The sequence below is a fragment of the Hydra vulgaris genome, chromosome 05 (genome assembly GCF_038396675.1).
Source record: "Hydra vulgaris chromosome 05, alternate assembly HydraT2T_AEP".
Taxonomy (NCBI): Eukaryota; Metazoa; Cnidaria; class Hydrozoa; order Anthoathecata; family Hydridae; genus Hydra; species Hydra vulgaris.
The window spans coordinates 9,283,015-9,309,747 of record NC_088924.1 but is presented as its reverse complement, the minus strand read 5'-3'; the positions used below and the strand labels follow the sequence as shown (position 1 = coordinate 9,309,747).

General features: G+C 27.8%; 2 protein-coding genes across 7 annotated transcripts; both read right to left on the bottom strand.

Annotated features, from left to right (window-relative positions):
* Positions 1-5,581: 5,581 nt before the first annotated feature.
* LOC136080163 (uncharacterized) lies at positions 5,582-8,878 on the bottom strand. Its single transcript, XM_065796776.1, has 8 exons — positions 8,857-8,878; positions 8,579-8,727; positions 7,960-8,332; positions 7,738-7,872; positions 7,315-7,496; positions 6,644-6,797; positions 6,352-6,487; positions 5,582-6,027 (listed from the first exon to the last, which is right to left on the bottom strand). Exons 1-7 carry the CDS (start codon positions 8,876-8,878, stop codon positions 6,363-6,365), a joined length of 1,140 nt encoding a protein of 379 aa, XP_065652848.1. The 3' UTR covers positions 5,582-6,027; positions 6,352-6,362.
* A 453-nt stretch (positions 8,879-9,331) lies between these two features.
* Positions 9,332-13,397, bottom strand: LOC136080528 (uncharacterized). 6 transcript variants are annotated; one of them, XM_065797306.1, is made up of 6 exons: positions 12,946-13,397; positions 12,684-12,775; positions 12,511-12,602; positions 12,348-12,433; positions 12,046-12,178; positions 9,332-11,969 (listed from the first exon to the last, which is right to left on the bottom strand). In XM_065797306.1, the coding sequence occupies exon 6, from the start codon at positions 11,290-11,292 to the stop codon at positions 9,475-9,477; it is 1,818 nt and encodes a 605-aa protein (XP_065653378.1). In that variant the 5' UTR covers positions 11,293-11,969; positions 12,046-12,178; positions 12,348-12,433; positions 12,511-12,602; positions 12,684-12,775; positions 12,946-13,397; the 3' UTR covers positions 9,332-9,474. The 6 variants fall into 6 exon arrangements, with proteins under 6 accessions (XP_065653378.1, XP_065653380.1, XP_065653379.1 ...); XM_065797308.1 differs by lacking the exon at positions 12,511-12,602 and having other exon boundaries at positions 12,739-12,775; positions 12,946-13,386; XM_065797307.1 differs by lacking the exon at positions 12,511-12,602 and having other exon boundaries at positions 12,946-13,081.
* Positions 13,398-26,733: the final 13,336 nt, after the last annotated feature.

Below are 26,733 nucleotides of genomic sequence, written 5' to 3'. Positions count from 1 at the left end.
ATTTATAACAAGTTTATCATTTCGTATTTTTCACAATGAAAATCGAAAATTTGTGTCATTGCCCTGTCTTAAAAAATGTTTTAGACAATTAACTGCTTTTTAAGCTGACTGAATATGTCCACTGTACGAGACAATCAATATCAGTGATTCTTTCATACCCCGAAGACCCTGCAAATCGTGTTGAACAACTTTGCGCAGGAAACAAGAGGGGAAAGAAGTTATACTGCCTCCTTTATTTAATTTCAATTCAATACAATTGAGATCTTAAACAAGAGGTACGATGTGTAATTGCTTTATCTGCCATAATGGTCATTTAGAGCTGCAAGAAAAACATCCTCTTGAAGAGCAAACCACCATTGAAAAGGAACCAAATAGACGTTGCAACACATGCCTCTGCCCTTTAGAAAAAAGTTTGCCCCACCAATGCTCTCAAATAAGGTTTAACGAAAACCTTCAATCTTTAGCAGCAAAAGATGCCAGAGCAGCCGAACCAATTGCATCTTAAGTTATTTCCAATAAGGAAATATCCCCTGAAGGAATTATTCTACGTGCTAAAGCATCTGGCGGACCTACATTTACAATTACCCCAGGTAAATATTTATACTTAAATAATTTTCACATATATGTTCAAAGAAAATAAGAGACACGATGTATATTTTTAACAAGTTTCTAATCACTTTAAAAACGAATAATTTGAAATTTTTAAACAAACTTTCTGAAAAAAGTTTAGTATAAAGAAAAAACATGTATGTTTTGGTTTGAGGTCAAAGAAGTGCCAAGTCACTATCAATCGCTCCAAAAATGTCCTCTCTAGCTCTTGTATATGTACAATTAAAAACTGAACTATCAAAAAACGGATCAAAGTAAACCAAACATCAAACAGCAAGATGGTAGAGCCAAATTTTAATGAGAATTTTTTAAGAGCAGGTCAACACTAGAGTAATATCTTTACCTGCAGTGATTTAAAAATTACCGACGGAAAAGGAGATTCGCGTACAGTTTGGGTTGTTGCTCACTGCAATCACTTATTAAGTCTTGTGAATCATGTTCTTCAGTCTTGAAAAATTTCTGGTGGTTCATTTGTTAAGCTCGGAATTGATGGTGGTAAAGGTTTTCTCAAGTTTTGTCTAAGCATTCTTGATACTGCGTTAATGGTTGATACCAGCCCACCGCCTTTAAAAATAACATTATTCCTCAGTTCCCAACATTCTTCACATAATTGAAGCATTCAAAAGTTTCATTTTAGTTGTAAAAGCTTGCTTAGGAGTTACCCTTCAGCCGGATTTTGCTGAAATAATTGAAAATTTTGTAAGGTGTTACTCAATGAAAGCTTGTGCAAACTTGTGCACCAAAATTCACTCAGTCATCTACCACATCGAAGAATTCATCAGTCGTAAAGAACCCCCCTTGAGTCATTATAGTAAACAAACTGTCAAAAATGCTCATCAAGGCTTTTATAAACATTGGTCAAGCAATGAACAAAAAAATAATCGTCCAGAGTACAAAGAAAGATTGTTATGCTGCATAACTGATCTGAACAGTAAGCATCTTTGAAGAACTGCTACCATTGTTTGATTTATTAGATTAGGTAGCAAAAAATCATAGCTTATGAAGTAAAATAAACATTTTAACCATTTTAGTTCTAAACTGCTGTTATTATTAATGAATTTTAATATTTCATTTAAAAATATTGATGAATATTTGACTAAAAAGTACATTAAGTTATCTTGAATAAATTTCTTGCGGAGAAAATCAAAGACCATGTCATACAATTTAATCAGACAATATTCGATGGTAATAATGTAAAAAAATTGGGTTTATATAGTTATTTTTTCACTTCATTTTGAAATTCAATGTATTTAAGAAGGTTTCAGGAGCCAATAAAAATTCTTTTAACAGAAACGTTTTTTTGTTTTGTTTTACCAACACCTGATAGAACTGATAGTCCTTTTACCAGTTTTTGCACTTTTTTTGGCATTTCGACAGTAGTTAATACTTTAGAAATGTTAAGATATTTACGCTATGCATAAGCCAATTTAAACCACGCTTTAAATAGCAAATCAATATTTTTGTCTCTTGAATAAAAATGGTACATGTAGCAATAAAAAAATTATAACAAAATTTGTTGGTATTACATAATAGAACACTCATGTAAATTTTGAAAATAGTGATCCAATATCACAGTAATCTGTAACATTTTGAGGTCTAAGTCGCAAAAACTAACAAAATATAAACTAAAACTTCCATTAATCCTTAACCAGTGAACCAATCCAACTGAAACTTAATTTAGAGTTTGGTGTGACCATATACTATATTAGCACCAATTTTGATCAAACTAAATGAAGTGGTTCTCATTCTATAGGTGTTTTTATTGTCGCACTATAAAGTCAAAATTTCACTTGATTTGAACATTCAAGTCAAATTATTTTCCGCGGAAAAAAATTAAAAGATTTAAAAATCTGTACCACAAGATGTGTACCATGATGTGTACGCTATGACCCCATAAAAGTGGCAACCTTTGGTCAGTTTGGTTGGTATTATCAGATCTGTGCTTATCGTGATCTTATTGACAACTTAATAGTAATAATAGCAACAATTTGAAAAATAGAGCTGAATAAAAAATATTTAATATAGTTTATAACAGTGATAAAAATATTTTTTAAATAAATAAATTCATCTTTAAATTAAGGAAAATAAAAAAATCTGGTATGTAGGTATTTTAAATTTTTAACAATGAACATGAAATTTTAAATAAAACTGTGGCAAATTATAATATTTCGTTACTATACAATATAAAATATGCCTAATAAAGCAAAACTGCTTTTCGAACTATTGGTTTAAATTTTATACTATTTTGAATTCCTAATACAAAAACTTCATAGGTATTAAAACAATCCCATATTTTTACCAGTGACTGTAACTTGCTTTTTTTTCAAAGAGTTTCCTTCAGCAAAACAAGGTTATTATCTGCAAGTAGTGGAAATAAATTCCATTGATTTATTTGTGGCTATCTGTCACTCTAATTGCAGAATTAAAACCAATTGACACAACTAATATTTCAATTTGCTCCAAACAATAGAACATCTTTTTACGTCCAGTTGGATAGACAAAAAATTATCCAAACACTTTGTTTAATCCTTTAAATAATCAATTGTAAGAAATTCAACAAAAAAAAAAGCTTTACACTTTCAGGTGTTTATATGCCAAAAATCCAATTTTTTTAATAAAGACTTAACTAAAATAAATGGAAAGTTTAAACGATGATAAAAAGTCTTGAAAGTTAAGAAAAAGAAAAGATAATAGACCAATTTCTATTTTGTTAATGTAAAGTTTTTTTCTTCTTAAGCCATTAAATTTTTTGATAAAAAAATTGCGAAGTAAAAGTAAAAGTGACATAAAAATTTTTAGTTATAAGACTTTTTAGTTAATAAATTCATCATAAATCCTTTTTAGGAAATTGTAAAACTACCAAATGATTACTCTGATTATTATTAAAACTAAATTAAACAATTAAAAGACAAATCATATTATACTGGCTACACGAAGAAGTATTTTGTAAATTCAATTTATAAGATAAATATTATGGTTTGAACTAAGTATATTAATTTAACAACACTAAAAGTTAGACAAAATTAAAAAGTGTAATTTTATCACAAGATAAAAACTTGGGTTATTTTTAAAACTTAACCAATTATTTAGAGACAGATCAAATAAATTTTGTAATGACTGGATGAAGAATTATTTTGTGAATTCTTTTTAAATGATAAATATTATGGTTTAAACTAAGCATCCGAATTGAAATGACATTAAGAAAAATTAGACGCAGGATCAGGTAGGTTAAAAAAACTACTAAGTGCAAATGTAGTCTTATAATTCGTCAAGTAAGAGCGAATCCAATGTGGAATTATCTTGAACTCACTGACGCATTAAACGTAAACCGTGGAAAACGTATTTCGTCAAATACAACTAGAAACATATTACTAAGAAAAAAAATCGGTGTCTATGCAGATGTTAGAAAACCAGACAGAAATTGGCTCACAAGATTAATGATTCGTAAGCAGCATTTGCGAAATGAACATCGACGTTAGATTATGAGCCAATTTCTGGCTGTTGACAGCCAGATATTGGCTCACAAGATTAATGTCGTGTAAGGTGAGAATCGGGTGGTCTTTGGAGAAATGGAAATACAAAGTAATAAATAAAAAGACAAGTTCTTTTAACAAGAACTTTGTCTTTTTATTTATTACTTTGAAGTAATAAATAAAAAGACAAAGTTCTTGTTAAAAGGTTTAAATTGGGAGAGATAGTATTTGCTTTGTTTTACCGAGGTTGCAAAGTGGCGGAGGTAGTTTTGGTATTTGGGGCAGCTTTAATTTTAACGGAGTAGGAGTGTATAACATTTATGCAGGTTTAATTAACCAAAATACATATATAGAGATACTTGAGACCTGTATGGTTCAATCAGTGGACACGCTGATTGATTTAAACGAATGGTAGCATTATCAACAATATTTTGTGCCTGCATGCACAGCTCGTAAAGTAAAAACATGGATAAAAGAAAAAAAAAAAATTTATGCCTTGAGCAGCCTGATCACCAGATTTGAATCCAATTGAATCTATTTAAGCTTGGATGGACAAAGAATTAGTCAAGGTGCGAATACGATCCATAAATAGCCTAAAGCGAGAATTAGATACCATTTGGCGATGAGTTCCAAACAAAATCTGAAACAGTCTTGTAAAATCGATGCAAAAAAGATGTGCTGCTTGCAAAAAAGCTCGTAGAAGATACTTTAAATACTAGCTTAGATGTTATTTTTGTTGCTATAGTTTTTTATATTTAGCAGTTTTTTTATTGATATTTTTTTGTTATTATATTTGATAACGTTTCTATATACAATTTTATGTTTTAGTATGCCACCCAATATGCAAGATTTGTTTAAAAAAGGTTGTTCTTATAAATAAAGTAAAATTTTTTCAATGTCTTTTTTAACTACAATCAAAAAAATCTTTCCTTATTTTTAAGGGAAAAATTAAGGAAATAATCCCTTATATTTGACACTAGGAAAGATTCCCTTAAAATAAGGAAATTGGTTTTTAAGGAAATTTCTTTCCTCAAAAATCTTTCCTTATTTTTGAGGGAAAACTTAAGGAAATATTCCCTTATATTTGACACTAGGAAAACTTCACTTGAAATAAGGAAATAGATTTTTAAGGAAATTCTTTTTCTCAAAACGAATTCCCTTAAAATAAGGAAACCCATAAGTAATAATTTTCCCAATATAACAAAAATTCATTCAATGTATTGCAAGAAAAAATTTGATTAATTTACGTAGTATTATTGAGTTATTTTTAGGCAGTTATTTTATTGATAAAATCAAGACTGAGAAAAAGATTAGTTAGAGTAAAACTTCCTTATAAGAAAGTTAGAGTAAAACTTACTTTCTGTATACAGAAAGTAAGTTTTAATCTAACTGCTTACACAAGTTAGAGTAAAACTTCCTTACTGTAATATTAATTATTATTGTAAGTTTAAATCTATTTTTGAAAAACGCATAATCGATATCAACAACAAAAAAATACATTTACATTAAAAACTATAATCTACAAATAGTACACCGTAAAAATTTACAAATATTGAGATTACAACTTGAGAGTGGCATAGTTACATTTTTAACAATAATAATTACATATACACAGGACAACAACAAAAAAAAGTTGTTAGTTCAATTGAAAAAGTCGATCGACACTATTAACTGAACTGGGGTTTTTTTCTTTTCCAAAACTTAATAGATAAATTTTGTACTGTAGGAATTTAAAAAATATTTCCAATCCATTTGGATATTCTAAAGAAAACACCCAAAACATTTTAAACAAATAGTCGATGCACTCAACCATGTTAAATCCTGCCACACAGACTTTGCCATCACAAACAATACTTCCATTTAGCTGATTATTATCATCAGCAGATTGCTCGATATACAACTTTGGATGAGCCAGTTTTTCTGTTAGATTAATGGAGCTGCCTGGCTAAATTAAGAATTCAAAATTAACTTACAATAATTTATTCTAAGCATATATTTATTCTAAGCATATATTTTTTCTAAATATATATATATATATATATATATATATATATATATATATATATATATATATATATATATATATAATTTAAAAAAAAATGAGTATTATAGCAAATAAAGTTATTATTACTACTTGTTACTTATAATAAATGTTCAAAAATATTGATAGAAATAAAAGATATTTAGACAGCATTAACTTTGTTTCCAATTAAAATTTCAAGAAATACAAATAACTGAAATTTTATTCATATTATTATTCATTATATACTATGCATTTCATTAAAAATGGTCCACCTCCACATATGTTATCAGTAAATCAAATGATTCTTTTGCTGTTAACCGTTTCTTTCCAGTCATCGGTAACAAAAAGATCAATGCTTTAATAGCAGATGTTACCTGAGCATCTATGAAAAACAAAAAACACGAGTTAGAGCAAAAACTTAATAAGCTGGCAAATTTGTCGATTGTGAGTTCACAAGTCTCAATATTATTAAATAAATTATTTTTCATTGTAATAAAAAAAAGCTATTATTAAAATAAAATATTAAAAAAAAACTAACAGGACCCTCCAATAGCTGCCTCTTTAGTAAATTTTTGTAGGTATTCCAGTGTCGAGTTCGAACAATAAGCAAGAATAGATGGAACTAATGTCAACATGCGTGTAATAAAACAATCAGCTGCGCCTGGATGCATGCGTCTAAAATCTTGCAGCAACTAAACACAAAATCATTGATAAGTAAATGGGTAAAGTAAAATAGCATATATCTCATTTTTACCAAATGATAGATTTCCACAAACTAATTTTTTAAAAAGTTGCCTAACAAAAAGAAAAAAGTTGCCTAACTGACAGCTAGCCGTCAAAACCAGAGGCACATATTATCTTATGTCCAATAGGCAATAAGGGACTATGAGATATGTCCAGGACAAACAACAATTAGTAATATATATTTTTTAAGTTAGACATTTAAAAAATACCATAACAGTAAAAATCTTAATATTTTTTATTTGTAATTAAAGGCTATAAGATGCTTTACTAAAAACTTAAAAAAAGGAACTATTCATCCTTAAACCCATTAATCCTCTGTATAAAAACAATATGAAAAAGATAATTAATGAAAAGAAAAATTATTAAACATGACTCTAACCATTTCAAGTGTCTTTTGGTTAATAGAATAAAGTTATAATTAAATTAAAAGTTAATTTTAAATTAGATATAGTGGTTTATTCTTACCAGTTGTGGTAGTAACAAATGACATGGTATCTGCTGAGCACATTCAAGATATGACGGATGTCTTTGTTCTATTTTTTTCTGTCTGTAGCAAAAAGTTTTCTTTGCAGCAATTAGCAAGTCTTCAGAAAATACTGTTGCAGATAATGTTGCCAGTTTAAAAATTTCAGTTTTAACATCAGCACCTGTTAATTCATTAAAATAAAAAATGAAAAAGATTTATTCCATGATAAGAACAAGAAAAACATAAAAAGATGAAATATTGTATAGGTTGGATTTATGACAATTAATCATTTGAACCATATTCACTATGAAAAAAGTGTCTCCAAACATAATACATTATAAGTTAACCTTTTAACATTATACATTATACCTATATACCTTATAACATTATACCTATGAAAAGAGTGTCTACAAACATTATACCTTCACAAAATTCACATACTTCTAATCCTCTATAACAACCAACAAATGAAAAATCATCTTCTGTGAATACACCACCCTTTTTTTGAATGTCTAACGTAGTAATTTTATCAAAAATTCTTTTTCTGTTTTGTTCCCCTCATTTATCTTTTGGAGACCACATCCAGCGTTTTTCACTGCAATTAAGCTTTCTGCGAGCATTTTCAATGCATTTTGCCAAAAAACCTTTGTGAGATTTCGGCTCAAAAAAATCTTCTGGTTTTAGACCAGTGATTCCTGAAAGGAATACACTTACCATATTTAGTTTGTCTTTTGGAGGGTAAAAACCATACAGGTCAATAACTTTAGCAGCTGTGACATAGGTGATGGAGACTCTTTCAGCGATGCCGTACCCAACAGTTTTTAAGTGCAACATATGCAGCTTAGACTTGCTATGCTGGAGCAAAAAAGACTCAAATGATGCTTGACTCATAAAAACACTAGATAGGGCCTTAGAAGGTGTTGGAGTTACCTCTATGTTACTGTTAGCTGAATGAAATGATGGAGTAATGGCATCAATAATATTACTACTGTGGCTGGTATCAGTTACAACAACATGCTGCCATAACAGGGATTTGAATTTCTCTCATATTCTTAATATGGAATTGTTTAATAATTGTTTGATGCAATAAATATTAATATACTAGCCTATAAAAATTGGAGAAAAATATTTAAATATGTATTTCTTGGCAATACCCACTACATTTCATAACTTTATTTGAAAATACCCACTTCATTTTATAAAGTAGATAAATTCAAATAAAGTGGGTAATTTCTCATTTGAATGTTAAATACAATACTTTACCTCATTCCAATTTTCATTTGGTTGTAATACAATAATTGAAGTATCAGAGCATACCACAAATGGAAAATCTTCTGGATCGATTTCGCAACCATCAGATTCCAAAACAAACTTTAGTGGGATATCTGTATCTATCTCAAATTTTGTGTGCACTAAGAACAAATTAATTTTAAAATAGCTAAATAAATTAAACAAAATGATTGTAAAACATTATTGTAAATTCTGTTTCAAAAGTTTAAAATTTTTTATTAATAAAAAACTATTCTAAATGTAAAAAAAACAAACTATAAGACTATTAAACATTAACTATATTAACTACAAAACGATTAAAAATATTATTTTTGAATTCAAAGCGATTTAAATCAAAGCATGATTTAAATCGATTTGAATCAGTTGATTAGAATCGATTTAAATCATGCTTTAAATCAGTCAAATAAAAATAATAATTAAAATTAAATTTTTGGATTTTAATCATGAGAAAACACTAATATAATTTACACACACAGATTTATATATATATATATATATATATATATATATATATATATATATATATATATATATATATATATATATATATATATATATAAAATATTTATTAATAATTAAAAAAATAACTACAAATAAAATTTAGAGCATATACAATTTATTAACATTTTCGAACAAACCAAGAATAGTCGAACCAAGTCATCAAAATTGACTAGTGAAGACATACATGATAAAAAATAGTATTACAAAACTAAAAAACAAGAATGCTTAAGTTTGCTTATGTTATGGTTATGCATGTTACATTTTAAAATGTAAAAAACATAATTGCTTAATTTTAATTAACAAAAGGTACATTTTAAACATATATAATACAAAAACTACGTAAAATAACAAAATGTTGGAAAAAAAGGTTAAAAAACAACATATCTGGGAGCAACAAAAAATAACTCTTTCTCTTCATAAAAAACTTGGTGAATGTTTAAGGGAATGTGATCTTTCAATTCATGGACTTGCTTACAGAAAAGTGTTGATTGTGGATTGTAATCAACTAAATAGCCATGAAAATGGCTATCAAAGTAGTAAACTGTAAGCATTCGCATTATCATGAAAACGGTGTTATTAAGGTATATTACACTTTCAACAAAACCAAACTCAGGTATACCATCATTAGAACTACATGTCATAACACTTTCCTTTAAAATTTTATAATGCCCAATTTCAAACCATTTTAAAAAATGCACTGTTTCAGTTTGAGATAAAAAACTAGTCTGCAAAAAATGAATAATGTCACTAGGCTCAACTTGATTAACAAACAATTCATATGTTTTTCCATTGATGATGCAATTACTGAATACTGAGTGAGAAATGAAAGCATTTGCTAAAGCAAGTTGACCCCACTTACTTAATGAAAATGCAATGTTTTTAAAACAGTGGGTACTTCGTGAAACTTGTTTAAAAAAATTATGTCGAGATTCAAACCGCATGCACCAATATCTGCATGGAGGTCCACACTTCAGTAGAGCCGTAGGATAATGCACAAGAAAGTGATGTTTAGGTGTTAAACGTTTATGTGGAAATAACTGGAGATAACTTTGATGATGCTCTGCTATTAGGTGCGATAAATAGCTTGCTAACCCAACATTAACTTTTGGAGCAAAGACTATGTCTAAAATATCCATAAGCAACAAAAGTAAATTCCAATATGGTTCATCTCGTGGAAATTTGTGTCCTATAATGAATGGTATATTTCGGATTAAGCACCAGCATTCTGAAGCAGTCATTTTTAATCGTTGAAAAGACACAAAAGTTGTGGGCCGACTATTTCTGTCAGAAGAGTCAAAATTAAATTCAGTCAACAACAAATTAAATTCGCTAAGAGATATATACCCATCAGCACTTAAACTACCTAACACATCACTTAATTCAATAGGAACTATCCCTTCCAATAAATCATGCATTGCATCAACAGCAAAATTTTCCATAACATGAAAGAACTTTAGCTCATTAAAAATGCACCCATTTTTAATTCCGCTTTCAGACTCCTTATAATCGGGTTGACCAACTGAATTAACTGAATGATCATAAGACTCTTTAGTTCGTTTAACATAATTAGTTTCAAGGAACTTAATTTGATTTTCTTCCTTGATCACTTCACATAATCTACAGAATTTCCGTGCATTAAAACTCTCAAAAAATCCAAACAATGAATGGTAACCCAAATTATCAGCGGAAAAAAGTGCTAGAGATGCTCGCACTGTTATTGTTTGATTGCAGATGGAGACTTTTACACCCTCATCAGACTCTAATTGCTTCAACATGTTTATTAATGGGGCAAGAATTATATCATAAGACCGTGTTTTATCTTTAGCATCTAGAGCATACCACATGCCCACCAGAAAAATTGAAGATTCTTTAGAAAGAAATCTTGAAGGTAAATTTCTCACCGCCATATAAAGAGCCTCCATTTTATGTATTTGTGTATGCGGACCAAGTGGATTTGTTGTTTCAAACCCATCAATATAAAAATGTAAAACCATTGCATCAGGAAATTTAGAAAAATAGGGATGTTGCTTGTATGAGTCAGTGTCAAAGTAATCAGTTATGTTCCCATCATTACTTGCATGGTCATAGCAATTTAAACTTAAGGAGTGATGTTTACATTCAATTATTATTTGTGCTAATAATAATTCAATAGGAATATATTGAGCAGTATCCAGTATGTCTTTCATTTCGTAACTTCCTATTGAAACTGATTTGCATTTCTCTTTCCTTACTCCAAGAAACACTGGCTGTGGAACTATATAATAATAATTTTTTTTTAAATATGCTATCAGCTTATGTTCTGTATCAACTTTATCAATGCAAGTAGTCACGGTTGCAAGATCTTCATAAAGATTTTGGACACAAGTAACATTTTCATCAATATTTAGTTCATTAAAAACGGAGCGAACATGCTCTAAAGTTAACTGCAGTGAATCCTGCAGTAGTTCCTTCAGTTACAAATTGTGCATTTGTCAAAAGATTGTTAGATCGTGCTTGAAGCTTAGCAATAAATGAAACAAATGATTTCTGCATACTATCTTGTATATTGCTTCTATCTCTATTATCTAAAGAATCTACACTGCATCCCAATTGCTCATCTGTTGAGACATCATTTATATCATTAAACAAATATTGGCTAGAAAAATCACATATAGATTCTATATTATTTATATATATCAAATCCTGGTGATACTTGCATATATGCACTCTTAAATTGCGAAAACTGGAACATCTTTTAGGGCAGTCACTTTGGCCACATGGAATATCATCATGTGCATAGACAGCATGTGCCCGTTTTAAATGCCATACCATTAAGTTTACAGCACCAAAAGATTTTCCGCAGACAAAACAATGTAAACTCATACTAAAATAGGGTTTTAAAATATTTTAATAGTTCTGATCTTTTCTGAATTATGTAACTATTAGACAAAACTATTAACCTGACGATAAGAGTCCAGCTATGCCTTTATCGTACTTGTACACAACTGCTTTTTTTTTCAATCGATCTTGGTTGAACATGTGAAGAATTAAACACTCAGAACTCTCCATCAATACCAATAAAAGAATACTCAGCTAAATAAAAAACAGTTTTCAATAGATATTACTTATTACCTTTTGGAATAAAATTTTACCCATTTCAATACAAAAAAAAATTTAATTTATAGTAATATTAAAAAGTAGAAAGTAAAAATTTAAGTGCAATTTTAATCATTGCACAGCAAAAAGTAAAAGGATAACAAACCTGAAAGTTCAGTTTAAACTTATTTACTAACTCGATTAGATACAATTATCTTGTGGATAGGTACAGCTGATACTCCAACAATCAAGCTGCTCAAAAAAACATTAAATAAAAGTTAAATGCAATTTTAATTATATCACAGTAAAAAAGTAAAAGCATAACAAACCTGAAAACCTAAGTTCAGTATAAACTCATCTACTAACTCTTTTACATACAATTATTTTGTGGATAGGTGTAGCTGATACTCCAACAATCAAGCTTTTTTAAAAAAGCACATATTATATAAAAATTGAAACCAATTTTAATCATTATACAGCCAAAAGTAAAAGCATAACAAACCTGAAAACCTAAATTCAGTATAAACTTATCTACGACCTCCTTTACATACAATTACCCGGTGGATACGTACAGCTGATACTTTAACAAGCAAGCTACATAAAAAAACACATATTAAAAAAAAGTAAAATTAAGAACAGTTTTCAATGAACTATTTTGATATAAAAAATTACTGTTTAGTTTATTGCTAGTTTAATATAGTTTTAAAAAGTTGAATAGTAACATAATTTAATACATCACATCTAAAACTGAAAATACAATAAACCTTTTTTTATATGTTGCTATTTTAACATCAGTATTGGAATAATAGTTTGATTATATCAAGCAAAAGCTACCAATAAATTCCAACACAAGAAGTTCAATGATTTAAAAAAATCTGTTTTAAAGGTACTAAAAAAAATACAGGTTAATAAGAAAATTCTGCTATTTAGATTTCCTTATTTTCTTGCATTTTAAACCGAAAACAAATTTATGATGAATTTATTTATAACAATGATAAGAGACGCTAAATCTTCCTTGTTGCAATAGAACTGTGAAGTTTCTTTTTTACCACGAGGTAAAATCTCTTAAGCATTTCCTTATTTTACAGCTGAGCCGTGATTGAATTCCCTCGATTTAAGGAAATATATTATTGGGATAATTTAGTTCGCTTTAAGTAAGTAAAAAACTTTTCTTCCTTTCGCATAGTTTAAGGAATTAATTTCCTTAGAAGAAGGAAATATTTACGGCAAAACCGGTGAGGAAATTTCTTTCCTCACCGGCGAAGGAAAGATTTTTTTGAGTGTATTATTTTATGGTAGTTTAAATATGCTTAAAGCAACAAAATTTTACTGTGCTAATATGTTCAAAGAACTATATATATATATATATATATATATATATATATATATATATATATATATATATATATATATATATATATATATATATATATATATATATATATATATATATATATATATGTAAATTATGTTAAGTGTATTTTACAAATAGAGTGCTCAATGTTCTTAAAGAACAGGGCAATAATAAATTAGTAAAAAACACTTATCTAACTTTTTTCTTCAACTTGAAGTTTCACCATTGCTGGATCATCAGAAAGAGTTACTAAATCTTAAAAAAAAATTCAGTTTATAGAAAAAAATATTTTACAGGAAGTTATAAATTATTATAAAAAAAATTTTATTTACTTTATTTTTTTGGTTAACGGGAAGTTACAGAAAGTAATTATTCAATAAATTTCTTTGGAATGGGGAGTTTAATTTGGTCAATTGTTTTTATAGTTTATTAAGAGGTATTTATTTTCGTGCCTACATTTAGAAATTAATTCAGATTTTTTATTTAACAAATTTTCCTGATTTAAATGAGTAATTTTGAAATAATTATTGCTCTGTTTTTAAAGAACATTGAGCACTCTATTTGTAAAATACACTAACATAATTTAAATATATATATATATATATATATATATATATATATATATATATATATATATATATATATATATATATATTTATATATATATATAAATTATTAAATCTTTAAATATATATATATATATATATATATATATATATATATATATATATATATATATATATATATATATAAATAAATTATTAAATCTGACTCAGAAATCCTGATGAGCATTTCTGATGAGTCTTTATTAATGAAACAAAGTGTTTAATGAAAAAAAAATTTTGTGATGTGATTTTCTACTATATATATATGTATATATATATATATATATATATATATATATATATATATATATATATATATATATCGGTTTTTTTTTTTTTTTTTTTTTTTTTTTTTTGACTTGCGGCATTGAACGAGCAAGACGTGTTTATCGAGCGATTAGTTATTTACAAAATGGAAGTTATGATGAAAAATATAGAAAAACTAATAAGCACCAAACTTGATGAGCAAAAAAAAGACATTTTAACTGAAACTGCTATACTTTTAAAAAATCAGGAAAAGATATTTACCGATATTTTAAGTGCGAACTTAAAAATAATAACCGATCGACTTGACAAACTTAAAAACGAGTTTAATAAAAACAAATCGAAACTTGTAATTGTTGAAAAAGACATCAGTGATTTAAAGGAAAGTATTAACTTTCAGGAAGAAAACTTTTTAAATAAAATATTACAAACAAACAGTTTGTTAGACATCGAAATTGGCAATTTAAAAAACAAATTTAATTACTTGGAAAAACGTTCACGACAGAATAACCTAAGAATTGATGGATTAACTGAGCTGCCCACTGAAACTTGGAATGATCGTGCAAATGAGCTTAAAAATATATTTATAAACAAGCTGGGAATCTCCGAGGAAATAATAGTTGAAAGAGCTTATCGTATCGGGAAAATAAAAGAAGATAAATCTCCACGAACCATGATTATTAAATTATTAGACTTTCAAAATAAAAATAAAATATTAACATCAGCAAAAAACTCAAGGGAACGGGTATTTTCATTAGCGAAGACTTCTCGAATGAAACAATGGAGATTAGGAAAAAGCTTTGGGAAGAAGTCAAGCGGCTACGCAAAGAAGGTAAATACGCTATTATCAAATATGATAAAATATTTGTCAGAGAATTTCGTAAATAGGAGAGTGTTTGCAAAAAAATAAAATAAAAAAAAAACAAACCGCAATCTTTGTAATTAAATTATGTAAACCGACAAAATGGCGATCGAAACAATAGAGTTTGAAACCCATTACTCCGATTATTTTAAAACCGCAAATAATATTTTACCTAACGATTTTTATCACGCAGATAAAAAAATATTTAACGAAAAATGTTGTAATACAGAATATTTTGAAATTGATACTTTTAAATCCCAATTCAAACAAGGTAATGAAGATTTTACAGTTATTCACATAAACATAAGAAGTATTAACTCAAATATCGACAAATTAAAAAGTTTTCTTTTAGAATGTAATTATTCATTCAGCATGATTTGTATTGCAGAAACGTGGTGTACTGACGAATTTTCTCAAGCAAATTCAAGCCTTCAAATTACTAACTACCATATGATTTCTTTTGAAAGGAAAATACCCAAAAGAGGAGGAGGAATTTTAGTTTATATTCGGAATGATCTTGAAAAAAAAATTAGAAACGACCTCTCGTTCTCCGATGCCGACAATGATGCCATCAGGCCACCTGATGGCAATATTATCAAATTTTCTAACTATCTGAACCAAATCTTTATAAAACTCAACAATGAAAAAAAATATGTATTTTGCATAGGAGACATGAACATAGATTGTTTAAAATACAATGAAAACAATAACATTAAAATTTTCTTTGATAATTTATTTCAGCTCGGTATATTCTCATTAATTAATAAACCCACCAGAGTCACTTCAACCTCAATTACAGCCATAGATAATATACTGACCAACTCATTTTTAGACATATCTTTAAAAACAGGAATATTTAAAATTGATATATCAGACCACTTTCCAATATTCTTCTCACTTACACAAAACTCTTCCTCATTAAATAATTCAAAAATTAAAACATATAAAAGAAAAATTAACAAATCTTCGATTCAAAAATTTAAAGAAACTTTATCAAAAACAAATTGGTCAAATGTTTATCAACAATGCAACCGAGGACTTACAAATACTGCTTATAATATATTTATTGATATTTTTCTTGAGCACTACAATAAACACTTTCCAATTATTGAAAAAGAAATAAAAGTTAAATATTTAAAATGTCCATGGATAACTAACGGAATAAAGAAATCGTCAAAGAAAAAACAAAAACTATACATTAAATATTTAAAAAATAGAAACGAAAAAAATCTTACTGTCTATAAACAATACAAAAACCTTTTTGAAAAAATTAAAAATAAATTTAAAAAAATCTATTATTCTAAACAATTACAAAAACACAATAATAGCATTAAAAAAACATGGTTAATTATGAACGATATTATCGGAAAAACCAAAACTAAATCCGAATTGTTACCCTCCAGAATTGTGGAAAATGGAATTGAGTATACAGATAAAGAAACTATCTCCGAGAAATTAAATAAGTTTTTTTTAAATATCGGTCCTAACCTGGCATCCAAGATAAACAACTCGAACAATTCATTTAATAACTATTTTACTGACCATACTAGTTTATTTTCTGAGAGTGACCTAAAATTGGAGGAATTTGAAGAAGCAAAAAAATCAATCAGAAAGAACAAAGTTCCGGGCATCGATGACATTTCCAGCAATGTAGTATATGATATTTTTTCCATTGTAGCAGATCCTTTATTTAATGTTTTCAAGTCATCAATTAGAACTGGAGTTGTTCCGAACAAATTAAAAATTGCGAAGATTTTATCTGTATTTAAAACTGGAGACACGGCATTGCTAACCAATTATAGACCTATCTCAATTCTTCCAGTGTTTTCCAAACTCCTGGAAAGAATAATGTATAACAGACTTTATAAATATTTAGCAGACAATAAAATTCTAAGTGAATGTCAATACGGCTTTCAAACTAATCATTCTACGGAACACGCAACCTTAGACCTAATGGACAACATTAGCTCGTCATTTGATAAAGGAAAATTTGTATTGGGAGTTTTTATCGATCTTACAAAAGCTTTCGATACTGTCAACCATAAAATTCTGCTCGAAAAAATGAGAAAATACGGTATATAAAATCAAACTAATAAACGGTTCACTAATTATTTAAATAACAGGCAACAATGTGTTATTATATAGACGGTATCACTAATACGGAGTTATTAAAAATCAAATGCGGTGTCCCCCAGGGATCTATTCTTGCACCTTTATTATTCCTTATCTACATTAACGATCTTCCTAAAGCCTTTACAAATCTCGACTGTATAATGTTTGCAGATGATACCAATCTGTTCTATTTATCTACCTCTATCAATGACCTCTTTGATAAAGTCAACTTTGAACTTCAAAATCTTAAAACATGGTTCAGCGCTAACAAGTTATCGTTAAACGCGCAAAAAACTAAATATATTTTATTTCACTCAAAGAAACAGAAGAACAAACTACCATCATTTCTACCGACACTAAGTATTGACTACAAAAAAATTGAAAGAACCCAAACAATTAAATTTCTTGGTGTGATTATTGACGAAAATGTTTTATGGACAGCTCATATAAATGCCATCAACACTAAAATATCTAAAAGTATTGGTATACTTTTTAAAGCTAGACCATTTTTATCGCAAAAAAACCTAAAACTTCTTTACTTTTCCTTTATACATAGTTATCTCACATATGCCAACATAGCCTGGGGAAGCACACACAAGACAAAATTAATATCTCTTTATCGACGACAAAAACATGCTTCTAGAATAATATATCATAAAAACAAACTGACCCACGCTAAACCCCTATTAAAAGAAATGAAAGCACTAAACATTTACCAAATTAATATCTACGCTAACATTTTGTTCATGCTTAAATACAAACTAGGATTAGTTCCAAACCGATTCACAGGAAACTTCTTTCAATCTAACATCAACAAATTTAACACAAGAGCAACTGGTAACTTTATTGTACCCCTGAAAAAAAAAAAAAGTTCTCAATTTTCTATTTCTTATCGTGGCCCATATTTATTCAACAAATTAATTCCGATCTATACCTCGATTTCTCTCCCAGGCAATATAACTTCTTTAAAGTCGAAATTCAAAAATCATGTTTTTAATATGGATAATTACCTAGAAATGTTCTAGTTCTGATTGGTAAATCAAAATTTACGCTCAAATTAAAATAATCAGCAATCAAATTCATATGGAAAATGTAAATTTTTGTTTAACAAATAAAGCTAGTATTATTATTATAAACCACAAAACATAGTTCAATTAAAAAGAAAAGAAAAAAAAGTTTGCAATAATAACATGTAAAACATTTCTTTAATGAGAATCACATTGTTTATATGTGTGCTGTACGCAATACCTCAAGGTTCTCGATGATAAGACTAATCTCAGTCTTCTACGAGTTCCCTACAACAACAAAACCCTTCTTATCAAGTCATAGCATACCTAATTATTGCTTTCTATACTTAACGGTATTTTGTAAAATGTATTTTTTTTTGTTTAGGAAGTACAGTTTCTTTATAATATTGCAGTGTAAAAAATTTGTAATTAATATGTAGTTGTGAAAATTTAAAGAAAAAAAAAAAAAAAAAAAAATATATATATATATATATATATATATATATATTTAAACAGTTTTAAAATGTATTTTACAAAATAGAGTGCTCAATGTTCTTAAAAGAACAGAGCAATTATAAGTTATATATATTTGTATATATATTGGAGCTGTTAACTGGAAGATTTCGTACAATTCCGGAAAAATAAAATTCTTTTGGAAGGATATTGAGAATCAGGAATTTTTTTTTTCGTACCGAATTTTACGAAACAAAAATAACCGTCGATGTTCATTTCGCGAATGTTGCTTAGTTTTAAAACTGCTTTCGCAAGTTGAATTACGAAATAAAACCACTTTGCTACATACGAAAGTAGCGCTTACGGAAGTCGCACTTGCGAAACGAGCTCTTTCGCTAAACGACGTTTAGAAGTCTATTAAAAAATTTTGTTGGTCAAACGGATATAAATAACTTACGGAATGTGGCATAATATATATATATATATATATATATATATATATATATATATATATATATATATATATATATATATATATATATATATATATATATATATATATATATATATATATATATATATATATATATATATATATATATGTATTTATTTATTTACGTTTTTTAAATCAAATAAGTATAATTAACTAAGTAATTAAAATACTAATTTTTTATATGATATTGATAAGTTACAGTTTTAAACTTCTATAAAAAGATCAAGACTTTCATAAAATATGCTTTTTAGAATGTCATTTAATGAACAAAAATTAAATAATGAAGATAACTTGAACAACGTTAACATACGAATGTTTTTGCGAAATCGGGAAACAATTCCTTTGTTGAAATCAAAAAAAGACCTAATTTAAATGATGAAATCTTAATTATGTAATAAAATGCTTAAAAATAGCTCTCACTTGTTTTCAAATAGAATAATTTTATGTTTAGTCAGTTTCAATTTTTTAATTTTTGAGGTGCTCTGTTATATGCGTTTTTGCATTTTATCACCTCTATAATAACAAGTAAATTTAAAAACTTTTTAAAGACATCGTTTTCAATAATTTTTTCTAAAATGTTTTCATTAACAAAATGAAAAAAAAACTCAGGGTGGGAAGGCCATTTGCTGCCCTTTGTATCGTTGGCCCTGTTGTACACGTTTACCCTTAGAAAATGCTTTGATTTTCAACATCCCAACGTTATTGGGACTATTCAACTGCTGAAAGTTTTAGAGCTCTAGCTGTTTTGGATAGCAGTAAAAAATTAGTTGCAAGATTTTATAGCAAAAAAACCAACCCTTTCCCGGGTCATCGCCCCTGGAGAAAATTTTAACATAGAAGCTCACCAGGACTACACAAAGCGCTGAAAGATTCAGAGCTGTAGCTAGTCTGAAAGGTAGCGATAAATTAATTTCAAGATTCAGTAAAAACTGAAAACGGCCAAACAACATGTTAAGTTAAGATAAAAATTGTAATGGAACCAAATATTTAACTAGATTTTTATATATGAGAGTATAAACGGTAAATCTCCATTTCTGCTGGGCCAAAGGCAACAAGCAACAAAAAGTTTTTTGCGCATTGTTACTTGAAGCGAACGGACGCGTTTTTTGAAGCTCTTCAACTAAAAAATAAAAAGAATTTAATTATATATATATATATATATATATATATATATATATATATATATATATATATATATATATATATATATATATATATATATATATATATATATATATATATATATATATATATATATATATATATATATATATATATATATATATATATATAACTATCTTTATAAACCAACTTGTATAAACTCATCTTTATAAACCAACTTGGGAACTTTAAAATTAACTATGGCAATAACTACACAAGAAATAAAGAAATTGTTTAAAGAAATGTTTAATGAATTTAAAAAAGAAATGTTTAGCGAGTTCAAAAGAGAAACAGAGGCAATGTTCAAAAAACACGAACAAACAGTTTTAGATATTATTAAAATCATAAATGAAAGATTAGATGGAATCGAAAAAAAAACTAACGAAAATTTAGTTAAAATAAAAAAAATTGAAAAAGAAATTGTAGATATGGCTGAAAGTTTTAACTTCAACGAAAAATTTATTAAAGAACAATTTGAAAACCAAAGAATTCAACTAGAGAATGGAAGAGTTGAAAACGAAATTTTAAAAGATAAACATCGTCAGCTTGAAGATCGATCGCGCAGAAATAATTTGCGAATAGATGGCTTAAACGAAGATAAAAAAGAAACATGGGGACAAACGGAAGAAAAAGTTCATTTGTTTTTCCAGCAACAAGTCGGAGTTAAAGACATTGAAATTGAGCGTGCACATCGTACCGGACAGAAGACAGACGGAAGATCTTGGACAATAATTATCAAGCTCCAAAGATACAAAGACAAAGTGAAGATTTTACAAGAATCGAGTCGACTTAAAGGCACTAATATTTTCATCAACGAAGACTTTTCACTAGAGACCGTTTCGATTAGAAAAAAATTGTTTGCCGATGTTAAACAAAGACGCTTAAACGGTGAGAATGTTTCCGTTCGATTCGATAAAATTATTTTCTTTAAAAATACTATTTTTGAGAATGATAGAATAAAAGTAAACTAAAATACGCATTCTTAAAAGGAAATCTTTTGAGCTTATTTTAAACAATCATGGCTGCGTTAAATAATTTTGAATCTCTTGCTTTTAATTTCTTTGAAAAAGAATTTTTTTCCTTGGATGAAAACTTAGACCCCGACAGTAATTTTTATTCTGAGAGTTTTTTAGATTGTTCGTATCTTTTTCCCAGCGAATTAGAAGGGTTTCTTTTTAAGAATGTTATTGGCAAAAATTCTAATCCAATTAGAATTCTCCACCTCAACATAAGAAGTTTAAATCGCAACTTTGAAAAACTTTTAAATCTATTAGAAGAAACCAAAAATCTTTTTAATATAATATGCCTAACAGAAAGTTGGATAACTTTTAAAGATCTAAATAGCGTTTTTCAAATCCCGCTTTAACATAATTTCATTAGAGAGACAAACACAGAAACGAGGTGGCGGAATTTTAATTTACGCACATGAAACACTAAGGCTTATACTTAGAAGCGAGTTGAGCGTTTCTGACTGCGATAAAGAAGTTTTAACAATTGAAATTGAAAACAAAAAAACAAAACACTTATTGATTAGCTGTTGTTACCGGCCACCTGGCGTGAGCGAAAACCTAAGCATGTTTTTACAACATATTATTAAAAAAGGCGACGCGGAAAAGAAAAACAATATTTTACTTGGGGACTTAAATATGAATTGTTTTCTTTATAATAATGACTACAAAGTAAAATATTTTTATGATATTTTTAATAATGATTTGCAAAAAGGTATTTTAAAAACTGATATAACAGACCATTTCCCCATTTTCGTTAAAATTAACATCTTTACAGAAAAAAAAAATTGACAAAAAAAAAGTAATAAAGAAACGAATTTATAATCAGAAAAACTTTAACTCATTCAAAGACCAGCTATCTTTACTAAATTGGAGTAATATAAAAATTAATGATAATGCAAATAACATATATGAAACTTTTTTCAAAACTTTTTATTCGGTATATGACGCTAACTTTCCCTTTGTCGAAATAATTGCAAAACCTAAGAGTTTTAACTCTCCTTGGATTACCAAGGGATTAAAAAAATCATCAAAATCAAACAAAAGTTGTATATAACTTTTCTTAAAACAAAAACAACTGCAAACAAAAAAATTTACAAAAATTATAAATATTTGTTTGAGAAAATTCGTAAAAACTTAAAAAAATATTATTATTCAGTAGTGTTGCGACCAAAACTAAAAATTGTAACTAACTTAACTAAAAAAACCGTAACTAAAATTACCCAACTAACTTTTTAGTCTAACTAAAACTAGTCGACTAACTTTTTAGTCTAACTAAATTTAGTCGACTAACTTTTTAGTCTAACTAAAATTAGTCGACGAACTTTTTAGCGTAAATAAATTAGTCGACTAACTTTTTAGCGTAACTAAATTTAGTCGACTAACTTTTTAGTCTAACTAAATTTAGTCGACTAACTTTTTAGTCTAACTAAAATTAGTCGACTAACTTTTTAGTCTAACTAAATTTAGTCGACTAACTTTTTAGTCTAACAAAATTTAGTCGACTAACTTTTTAGTCTAACTAAAACTAGTCGGCTAACTTTTTAGCGTAAATAAATTAGTCGACTAACTTTTTAGTCTAACTAAAATTAGTCGACTAACTTTTTAGTCTAACTAAATTTAGTCGACTAACTTTTTAGTCTAACTAAATTTAGTCAACTAACTTTTTAGCGTAACTAAAATTAGTCGACTAACTTTTTAGCGTAAATAAATTAGTCGACTAACTTTTTAGCGTAACTACAATTAGTCGACTAACTTTTTAGTCTAACTAAATTTAGTCGACTAACTTTTTAGCGTAACTAAAATTAGTCGATTAAAACAAGCTTCAGTACTAAAAACTGAATAACCTATGAAGCCATGAAATTTTCACACACGATGGCACATTATTGTGGCGGTTGAATGTCCCAAATATGGTTCATAGGGGCACGTCAAATCAAATTCGTAACGTATTAAATCAACTTTGATTATTAGAATTTTGTCCCAGCTCTGAGACAACTACCAATGCGGTTGTTGCAACTGTTTATAAACACCCAATGGGCACGGAATCTAAAAAAGGCACCTTTTGAACGTTTAATTAACATTCTGCAGTTTAATTTAACGTCTGATTCGGGGTTGAGAAAGCCAACTTGTTGGGGGTATTTTTGTTCTCACGCTCCAATCACCGCAATTTTTTTGAGAAACATTTTCATTTGACTTAACAACATTCTTGAGTTATGAGTTCGCACGATGCCTAAAAGTGTCATATCTGAAACATCAAAAAAATCCTGCCCACGCCGCTGGTAAAGCAATATACGAAAAATAAAATTTTCGCAAGAATCACAAGCGAAAAGAAACTTGCTAATCGATTCATTTCGAAAGAAGATTTTTGAAACCTACCGAAAGGACTCAGTTAAAAAATAATATCAGTTTTTTACTTCATAAAAATTTGCATGCGCGATAATTGACACTTATGAGTAATGAGCATTTAATTACTTAGTTCATTGAACGGATTTTTTTAAATGGAACATTTCAATCTTGTTTTTATGACGAATTTCAAGTTTTTTTCCGTAAGTGACCGTTCTTCAAGTGGATTTATCGAAAATTTTCCTTTCGAAATAAATTTTTTGATCATTATTTGAAAAAACAAATTAGTAAAAATTTAATATGTTGCTATACTGAAGATAAAGTTTCATTACAAACAGTTTGATATATACAGATATTTTATTTTCACATTTCTTGCAGTTAGGCGAATAAACTTCCTTTATAGATTTCGAAACGTAGTTATTAAAAGCGCTCATTTCTCGTGCTACTTCCGAAAGTGAAACTTTTGGAAGTTTTGGAAGAGCATTATTTGAAATAGCAACTTGCGAAAGTCTAACTTTCAGAAGCATTATTTGCGAAAGTTACTTTGACAAATTTTAATGCTTCTATATATTCGTTACGAATAAAAATAAATACTAAATGTATATACCCTTTTGAAAGATTTTTTTGCAGAAATCTTTAAAACCTTTCGGTTAACAACCCTATTTCAAAAGCTTAAAATAGCAACATAGGAAAAATTATCCCAGATAAGTAACATTCCTAAAATTGGATTTTAGTATACATTGCCTACAAATTTTCATTTTCATATTAGTGATATATAGTATTGGAGCCAGCGAGAAGGGAAGGTGGTGTTGGGGGTATGACACTCACTATCTATTACCATGGAACTATAAGAGATGGACGTGCAACCTATTGTTTTACATCAAAGAGGCCGCAGAAATCAGCGAGCCATGCGAGTTTCCGACAAACTCTAAATTTTCACCCGTCAACAAAAAAATCTATTAAAATGGCTGCCCTTAGTTTTTAAACAGAAACTCTGATCACGTGGTATTGTTTTAAATTTTATAGCATTTGTTTAATAAGACTGTTCAGGATAAGTAACTACTTCACGTGTTGACAAATTACTAAACAAATTACACCAAGGAAAAGGAAATCAGTTGTCGGCACGAACAGATTTTCATCATTTTTCCAAGATAAACATTTGTAAATTTGGAACTTTTTTCGTTTAAACAAAGTTCCATCAATAATAAAATAGATCTGTAAAGATAATTTTAAAATGACTAAAAAAAGTAAAGCGAAAAGTAAAAATGCTTAAATAAAATTTTTAGTCAAAGTCTGGTTTCATGCAACTCCTTGGTCCTTCATTCACCAGCCTTAGTTTTGTGTATTTTTTGAGTATTATTTCCGATGTCGCCATTTTTTGCCTCGACTACTCTATAAGCTCCATAATATATATTCCACTGAGCATTGTTTTTTAGTAGGTGTATTTTTTAATGGGCTTTTTTATAACTCGTTTGATAATGCAAAACCTTTTAAAAAGTTATTCAAGTTTATAATCATCTTGCAAAATGTAGCCAGATATTTCATGTTTTCGTATTTCATATTTCATATACTATTTCATTTGTCATAAAAGGCACATAATAACCCATTTGTTTTTGTCAAATAAAAATTAGTTTATATATAGTTAATAAATCATGCTATGTTAATATTAAATACTTAGTTATTCTTGCGGTTTGCCATAAATTTGCTAAATTCTTTAAAACTGTGACAAATTATTTTTTTCTTTATTGTATTTATGTTCATTTTATGTATGAGTTATTTATCCTTAACTGTATATATTTCTGTTGTTAAACATAAAAATAAAAAATTCTATAATATTCATAAAGATGGTGTAATTCCCTGGACATGAAACCAATATTCTCTAAGTAGCTACAAAACTTGTTGATATTTTGTATCATTTGTTATATCTCTAGTTATACATGTACTAAATTAGTTAAGTAAATGATCTCAATTTCTATATTATTATCAGTGTTATTTCTTAAAATATAAAGAATATCTAGCTGTATAAAATTAAATTTAAAATCTGATTCTATTGTAGCCATTCTTGACGATTTTTTTATTATTCAAACAAACATATGTAACTTATATCATTGTATAGAGCTTGACTTGATATAAAAAATGAGGGGTCATTCGACCTTTAAAGTTAAGCGGATCTAAAGTTATTGAATTTTTTGTAGTGCAATAATTGATGATTTTTTGACGAAAGGTATAGGGCTTGAGTATGGAAAATTTGCATTGTTATGGCACCGAAAATTTGCATTATGTCACGCAAAATCAAAACAAAAAACGTCATAAAATATGCGAAGGAAGATAGTTATATATATATACATAATTTCTATATACAAATCCTTAGAACCTATTCTTCAAGAAAACATAGATAAATACTTGTTATAAAAAGAGGAAAGAGTAAACTTGCAATTTCCACCTGGACACTTTTAAAAAACACATTTTTTTTATCTATAAAAATAAACCTTGAAGTTTTGAAACGCTAAGAACTAAAAATTTATGTATAAAAGTTAAAAAGTGTGCACATTCCATTTGATTCATCATCCCTTTTTTAATGTATACGGAAAGTTTTATAAAAATTGGATGTGTTTTGGTACTAAGGAATCCTAACCTCTAAAAGCTTTGTTTTAAAAAAATGTTCCCGCTTCGAGCTTTTTTCTTAAAAGTGGTCTTAAGATATGGATAAAATTTAAATGAAGCCATATAAACCATAGTACTTTCTATATATGACTGGAAAGAGGTTGAGTAACATTAATTGATGCAAAAAACCTTAAGGTGTTTGCTTAAGCATACAAAAAGATATAAGATAGTAAAGTTCATGAAAGTTACGTGTTTTTTTTTCAAACGTCAAATGTTTTTCGTTGAGC